Consider the following 8,450-nt stretch of genomic DNA (forward strand, 5'->3'; position numbering starts at 1 on the left):
TGGCGGGCGCCTGTAACCCCAGCTACTCGGGAGGCTGAGGCAGGAGAATGGCATGAACCCGGGAGGTGGAGCTTGCAGTGAGCTGAGATCTTGCCACTGCACTCCAGCTGGGTCTCTGTCTCCAAAAAAAAAAAAAATTTCTCTCTGTTCTTGCATGGTTTCCGATAAGTTGGATATACTTCTTTTAATTTTTTCGTTTTTGAGTGTTTTTATAGAGACTAAAGCCTTGCTATGTTGCTGTATTAGTCCGTTTTCACGCTGCTGATAAAGACATACCTGATACTGGGCAATTTACTAAAGAAAGAGGTTTATTGGACTTACAGTTCCATGTGGCTGGGGAGGCCTCACAATGATGGCATTAGGTGAAAAGCACATGTCACATGGTGGCAGACAAAAGAAGAGGGTAGCCGGGCACTGCGGCTCACATCTGTAATCCCAGCACTTTGGGAAGCCGAGGTGGGAGGATCACGAGGTCAGGAGATCGAGACCATCCTGGCTAACATGGTGAAACCCCGTCTCTACTAAAAATAAAAAAATTACCTGGGCATGGTGGTGGGCTCCTGTAGCCCCAGCTACTCGGTAGGCTGAGGCAGGAGAATGGCGTGAACCCGAGAGGCGGAGCTTGCAGTGAGCCGAGATCGGGCCTCTGCACTCCAGCCTGGGCGACAGAGCCAGACTCCGTCTCAAAAAAAAAAGAGAGAGAGAGAGAAAGAGAAGAGGGCCTGGGCAGGGAAATTCCCATTTTTAAAGCCATCAGATCTCATGAGACCCACTCATTACCATGAGAAGAGCACCGGAAAGACCCTCCCCCATGATTCAGTCACCTCCTGCCAGGTTCCTCCCATAACATGCGGGAATTGTGGAAGTTACAAGTCAAGACGAGGTTTGGGTGGGGACACAGCCAAACTCTATCAGTTGCCCAGGATGGATGTGAATTCCTGTCCCTAAGCAATCCTTCCACCACAGCCTCTTGAGTAACTGTGACTACACGGATATAATTATTTATTTATTTTTTATTTTTTGAGGTGGAGTTTTTGCTCTTGTTGCCCAGGCTGAAGTGCAATGACATGATTTCGGCTCACTGCAACCTCTGCCTCCTGGGTTCAAGCAATTCTCCTGCCTTAGCCTCCGGAGTGGCTGAGATTACAGGTGCCTGCCACCATGCCTTGCTAATTTTTGTATTTTTAGTAGAGACGGGGTTTCACAATGTTGGCCAGGCTGGTCTCAAACTCCTGACCTTAGGTGATCTGCCTGCCTTGGTCTCCCAAAGTGTTGGGATTACAGGCATGAGCCACTGCGCCTGGCCAGATTTAACTCTTCTCTTTTATCTTTTTTGTTTGTTTGTTTGTTCTGTTTGTTTATTGTTGAGACAGGGTCTCTCTGTCACTGAGGCTGGAATGCAGTGGTGTGATCTCAGCTCACTACAACCTCCACTTCCCAGGCTCAAACAATCTTTCCACTTCAGCCTGAGTGACTGGGACCGCAGGCATGCACCACAGCCAGATAATTTTTTGTATTTTTTGTAAAGATGGGATTTTGCCATGTTGCCCAGGTTGGTTTCGAACCCCTGGACTGAAGTGATCCACCCACCTCAGCCTCCCAAAATTGTGGGATTATAGGTGTGAGCCACTGTATCTGGCCTAATTCTTATCTTTGCTCCTCTATAGGCAAGATGTTCTTTCCCTCTCATTTTTTTTTTTTTTCTTCTTTTTTTTGGAGACGGAGTCTCGCTCTGTCACCCAGGCTGGAGTGCTGTGGCCGGATCTCAGCTCACTGCAAGCTCCACCTCCCGGGTTCACGCCATTCTCCTGCCTCAGCCTCCCGGGTAGCTGGGACTACAGGCGTCGCCACCTCACCCGGCTAGTTTTTTGTAGTTTTTAGTAGAGACGGGGTTTCACCGGGTTAGCCAGGATGGTCTCGATCTCCTGACCTCGTGATCCGCCCGTCTCGGCCTCCCAAAGTGCTGGGATTACAGGCTTGAGCCACTGCGCCCAGCTTCCCTCTCATTTTTTTCAAGATTTTTAAAGTCTTATTTTTCTGAAGTTTGAATATGATATGCTTAGGTATAGTATTTTGTTTTTTGTTTGTTTGCTTGCTTGTTTCGGCATTTATCTTGCTTGGTATTCTCTGAGCTTCCTGAATCTGAGGTGTCTGACATTAATTTGGGGAAATTCTGTTATTATTGCTTCTAACATTGCTTCTGCTCCTTTCTCCTTCCTCTCCTTCTTGTATTCCTCTCTCATATAAAGTACAACTGTTGTAGCTGTCTCACCGTTCTCAGATAATCTGTTCTGACTTTTTATCAGTCTTTTTTCTCTTTGCTTTTCAGCTTTGCAAGTTTCTATTGTTATATCCTCAAATGTAGACATTAGTGTCCAATTTACTAATGAGCTCATCAAAGATATTCTTTGTTTCTATTAGAGTGTTTTTTATCTCCAGTATTTCTTTTTAATTCTCTCTTAGAATTCTTTTTCATTCTCCATCTCTCTGCATGTTCTGCTTCTTTCATTAGAGCCCTTAGACTATTAATCATAATTTCAAAAAAATCTTGGCCTGGTAATTCCAACATTCCTGCCATATTTGACTCTGGTTCTGATGCTTGTTCCATCTGTTCAAACTGTGTTTTTTACCCTTTTGTATGTCTTGTAATTTTTGGAAAAGTGAGCATGACGTACTGGGTGAAAGGAACTGTGGTAAATTGGCATTTAGTAACGTACTGGTCAGGTGAGGGAAAAGCGCTCTACAGTTCTATGATTAGTCTCAGCCTTTTGGTGAGCGTGTGGTCCTGGACTGTGAACTTCATCAGAGTTTCTCAGTTGTGTTTTTTTTTTTTTCTCTTATGTGGGACAAGATGCCTGAAGGGGGCTGAGGTTGGGTATGTCCCTTCCCCCATGTGGAAGGCTAGACGGAACTAGAGCTGAGTGTTTGCCTTCCCCCAGGTAAGTTCTAGGCTCTGATAAAACCCCAGCCAGCAAAAGGTTCTGGGAAAACAGTTTCTGCTGCGTGCAGGGCTTGTGAATAAGAGAACATGCTGGCATATTTCAAAGCAGTTCTTTTTTCCTTCCCCCTCCTGGAAGCACAAGGATATTTTTTTCTCTGATGTTCACTATGAGGACCTGGTAGAGTTCCTGGAGGTAAAACTCACAAAAGTGTGAGGTGTCCCTATGACTGGCTTTCGTTGGAGCTTTTTACTCTCAGAGTGGTCAATATTGAGCCTCCAACAATTCTTCAGTTACTGCTTATGTTTTCTTACCCTGTGCGGGTTCCTGCAGAGATTTCTACTTGTGTTTCTACTCCAGTGAGTTGTAATTATCTGTATCTGTCTGTCTGTTTCTCCAATTTTGGGAGAAGCAGTGTGCCCTGTGCCCTCCTTTCTCTGATAGATACACAAAGAAATGTTGATTTTTTAGTTTGCTGAGATTTTTACTTGTTAAGATGGAGTGGTGACGTCTGAGTTCCTTTTAGCTTATAGTGGAAACTGCCTGTAACCCCCTTTTTATATATAAGGAAACTAGAGCACAAAGATGGGTAGTAATTTGCTTATGGCCCCTTGGCTAGTAAGGGGCAGAGCCAGGATTTGGTGCTCTGGCTCAAAAGTCTGTGCTGTCAACCACTAACTACATCATTGAGAAAAGGCACCGAGCTGGGCTGGTGGGAGATGGAGGACTGTATTATCTTTTTCTTTTTAAGACAGATTCTGCTCTGCCACCCAGGCTGGAGTGCAATGGAGTGATCTCGGCTCACTGCAATCTCTGCCTCCTAGGTTAAAGTGATTCTCCTGCCTCAGCCTCCCGAGTTCCTGGGATTACAGGCACCCACCACCACACCCAGCTAATTTTTATATTTTTAGTAGAGACGGGTTTCACCATGTTGGTCAGGTTGGTCTTGAACTCCTGACCTCAGGTGATCCACCCGCCTTGGCCTCCCAAAGTGCTGGGATTACAGGTGTGAGCCACTGCCCACGGCGAGGAATACATTTTCTTTAATGTCTACTAAATGTATACTTTGAAAACTTTTTATAAAACAATAAAGAAACATATGTGTAGGACATTAAAGCAATGATTACTGGCCCGCCATGGTGGCTCATGCCTGTAATTCCAGCACTTTGGGAGGCCAAGGCGGGTGGATCACAAGGTCAAGATGATCGAAACCATCCTGGCCAACACGGTGAAACCCTGTCTCTACTAAAAATACAAAAATCAGCTGGGCATGATGGTGCGTGCCTGTAGTCCCAGCTATTCGGGAGGCTGAGTCAGGAGAATTGTTTCAACCCAGGAGGCGGAGGTTGCAGTGAGCCAAGATTGTGCTACTGCACACCAGCGTGGGCGACAGAGCGAGACTCCGTCTCAAAACACACACACACACCACAAACAAAAAAACAATGATTACTAAAACTTTTTAGAGTAGAAGAAAAAAGTCACTCCTAAACCTACCATTTGTACATATTATATTTCAGTCCTTGTCCATCTGCATGAACACTATGCATGGATATTATATATTTAACTTTTTCACCTAACATTGTATCATGGGAAATTCCCCATGTTTCTCCACCTTTTAAAATAAATGATATTTAATAGCTGTATAATAGTTTACCTTGGTGAGGTGCTATAAATTACAAAAGCATGCTATTAGTGGTTATTTGATAATTAGTGTTTTTCTTTTACAATGATAAATAATGTTTCACAATTGTTTACCTTTCATTGAGTAATTTAATTCAAGCCCCATGAGTGTGATTTTTGGGTCAATTGGTATGGATAGATGTATAATTATTGCTAACTTTTGTCATATTTATTTCCAGAATGATTGTACCAGTTTTCTGGGCTTCCAGCATTGCATAATTATATTAGGTTGGTGTAAAAGTAATTAAGGTTTTTGTCATATTATACACACACACACACACACTATATATATATATTACATATACACATATTATATATTTTATTAATAAATATATGTTAACTATATGTATATGATATATATACACACCTCTTAAAAGTACAGTGTCAATCAATAGTGAGAGGTTCTAATACAGGACCACTTCCATAAACTGATCAATTCCTCCTTTTCAGATTTTCAGTTTATGTTACATGTAGCCTTGATTATAGGAGGCATTCCATAGATTTTATTGAATGGATGGATAATGGAAGGATGGATAGGTGACATTCAAATGATTCTTCCTAATTAACACACAAAAAGTTAGTAGCAAAGTTGAGATGATACACTGATTTATAATCTAGAGCGTTTTCTCTTACCATAACTCCAGTTTTACTTTATTCAGCCAACATTTATTGTATATTTAGTAGGTGCAAATCACAACGCTGGAAGCTGGGGGACACTACTATCAATAAAACATGGTTCTACCCACCAGGAACCTCCCAGTTTGAGAAATTCACACGCCTCTCTCCATCAAGTTCTCATTTACAAAATGAAATTATTGACCCCAAATTCTGTAATCTTATGAAATCCTACATTTCCCATTTATAGATACTGAGGCTCTAAAGTAGGTAAAGAGTAATCTAAAGGACTGGTGATTCAGGATAACGATAGGGAATATCTTCCTCATTCATTCATTCATTCATTCATCATTGATGGAGCACACACTAAACACCAGACACTATTAAGTGCTGGGAATAGAAATAGAAATAGGTAAATTTTCTTCTCATAAAAATGGGAAGGTTGTTTTTTTTCTTTTTTTTTTTTCCAAAGGTATAGTTTGGCAACCCAAGAGTACTGCACACAGTATTTATATGTATGAAATATGCTTATAGTACTATTCTAGTAAAACTCAAATGGAGTGATCTCTAGTATTAAAAGTACAGGAGAGAATCAACTAATATTGATTCAACTTCACCCTTTAAATACTCCCAAAACTTAGTGGAAAATATCATTGAATTTTGTAGATTTATCATGGGGAAAAATACTTTTACGTTACTTCACAACATCAGGACAAAAGAGGATGCATCTGCACATGGACTTACCACTTCTCCTCTTCTACTTGCACTCCCACGGACTGGAACTTACTGGGTGCTTTATTCTCTCCTGTTTTGTCAGGTTCTTCAGCATCATCCACCTGCAGAAATCATCAAATAAATAGAGTGGTTCCATTTCAGTCATCTTGCTTGAAAAATGAACATCACATTTTATCAGAAAAACCTCTAATATTACTGGAATGTTTTGTAATTTGTAACCTCCTTAGTCAGTATTTGTGTATTTTCTGAGAGCCGTCACTACCTTCGCTGCATGCTCTTTGACTCTGTTGCTCTTAGTAAAAGGCAATTTTAGTCACTCTCAAGGTAGCTGATAAATGTCTATGATTCCTCCATAGATTTGCAAGTCTGTACTTAGACTTAAGTATCTTACTGTAAATGCTGTATTAGAAGGGAGTCTACATGGAAATGTGTTCTCGGAAGTTTTTTCTTTTATGGAATCTCCCTCTGTCGCCTGGGCTGGAGTGCTGTGGTGTGGTCTTGGCTCACTGCAACCTCCGCCTCCCGGGTTCAAGGGATTCTCCTGCCTCAGCCTCCCGAACAGCTGAGATTACAGGTGTGTGCCACCATGTCCGGCTAATTTTTGTATTTTTAGTGGAGACAGGGTTTTGCCAAGTTGGCTAGGCTGGTCTCAAACTCCTGATCTCAAGTGTTCTGTCTGCCTGGGCCTCCCAAAGTGTTGAGATTACAGGCATAAGCCACCATGCCCAGCCTGGAAGTTCTGAATTTGAAGACAACAACATACAAAATAAAGAGGAAAATTTATGTATTGTAATTATAATTGTTGACATTGGGAGATTCAGATATTAACCTTATTAAGATAAACTATAGAGTGTCTTCATCTTTCTCCCCTTAAATAAAGAATTGACTTTGACTATCACTCCACAGTTTCTAAATAGCTATGTCTATATTACAGCTATATAGAAAATATGCCCATATAGAACTAATAACCTATGCAACAGATTAGTCCCAATCTAAATTTGAAGAAAATTTTAGAATTATTAGGTTTATTCCTTTTTCCTACTGTGTGTTTAAGAAATGTTGTTTCTAAATATAAAAACAATTCAATGTAAGCTGTATAAAATTAAAATACAGAAATATATAATGTAGAAAAAAAAAGTCTCCTAAGAATCATTGTCAGTTATTTGATGTATATTTGTCTATATTCTTTTATATATATGTCTAAATGTATATATATATTTAAATGATTAATACTGAAATTACACATATGAGATTATACTATGTATGTTTCTTCTGCAATGCTTTATTCATTAACTCTACTACTATCTCTGCACATTTTATTGTGTCAGTAAATACAACTCAGTCCTTTTGTTGACTACAGAAGTATTTCTTTTGTTTTCTTTTTTTTGACACAGGATCTCACTCTGTTGCCCAGGCTGGAATGCAGTATTGCAAACACGGCTCACTGCAGCGTCAACCTCCTGGGTTCAAGCAATCCTCCCTTCTCAGCCTCCCAAGCAGCTGGGACTACAGGTACATGCCACCATGCCCAGCTAATTTTTCTTATTTTTTGTAGGGTGGGGTCCCCCTATGTTGCCCAGGCTGGCCTCAAATGACTGTGTTCAAGCAATCCTCCCGCCCCATCTCCTAAAGTACTGGGATTATAGGGATGAGGATATTTATTTTAATGACTAAGCAACAGGCACCAAAGTAATTTGCTTTTTATTGCTATTATATATGATACTACAAATAATATTTCATATGTATCCTTTTGAATACTTGTACAAATATTGTTTAGGAAAAATTCTTAGAAGTAGAAATCCTAGGTGGAAAATATTGAGCATGTGCAACTTTAATGGATATCTCATCAAATCATTTATCATCCTTTCATAGTCGGTGCATAAGAGTTTCCAATTCCCTATGCCTTCACCAGTACTAAATATTGGGAAACTTTTGAATTTTTGCTAATGTATCACAAGTAAAAAAAAAAAAAAAGTCTGTGTGTATATATATACACACACACACATATACATATGTATGTATATATACACACATAGTTTTTTTTTTTAGTTTTTTTTTTGAGATAGAGTCTCACTGTGTCACCCAGGCTGAAGTGCAGTGGCTCAGTCTCGGTCACTGCAACCTCTGCTTCCTGGGTTCAAGTGATTCTCGTGCCTCAGCCTCCCAAGTAGCTGGGATTACAGACGTGCGCCACCATGCCCAGCTAATTTTTGTATTTTTAGTAGAGATGAGATTTCACCGTGTTGGTCAGGCTGGTCTCGAACTCCTGACCTCGTAATCTGAGTGCCTCGGCCTCCCAAATTGCTAAGATTACAGGCGTGAGCCACTGCACCCGGCAAAAAATATTTATTGACTTTGTTTCTATCTGTAAATTGTCTGTTCATACCCTTTACTAGTCTCCTCCCTAATTAGGCTGTTTTTTATTTTCTTAATCATAGGATCTCTTTATATCTTATGAACCTAAATTCTTTCTCTGTTACA

At 40.6% G+C, this 8,450-nt stretch overlaps 1 protein-coding gene across 1 annotated transcript in view; it reads right to left on the bottom strand.

The window, feature by feature from the left end:
- The window catches only part of DLGAP1 (discs, large (Drosophila) homolog-associated protein 1), a 691,004-nt gene that overhangs the window by 76,895 nt on the left and 605,659 nt on the right, over positions 1-8,450 (bottom strand). Inside the window, exon 8 of the mRNA XM_011957822.1 lies at positions 5,979-6,070. Within this exon, the coding sequence (XP_011813212.1) occupies positions 5,979-6,070 (92 nt within the window). The remainder of the gene's footprint in view (positions 1-5,978; positions 6,071-8,450) is intronic.

The sequence above is a fragment of the Colobus angolensis genome, unplaced genomic scaffold (genome assembly GCF_000951035.1).
Source record: "Colobus angolensis palliatus isolate OR3802 unplaced genomic scaffold, Cang.pa_1.0 Scaffold45, whole genome shotgun sequence".
NCBI lineage: Eukaryota > Metazoa > Chordata > Mammalia > Primates > Cercopithecidae > Colobus > Colobus angolensis.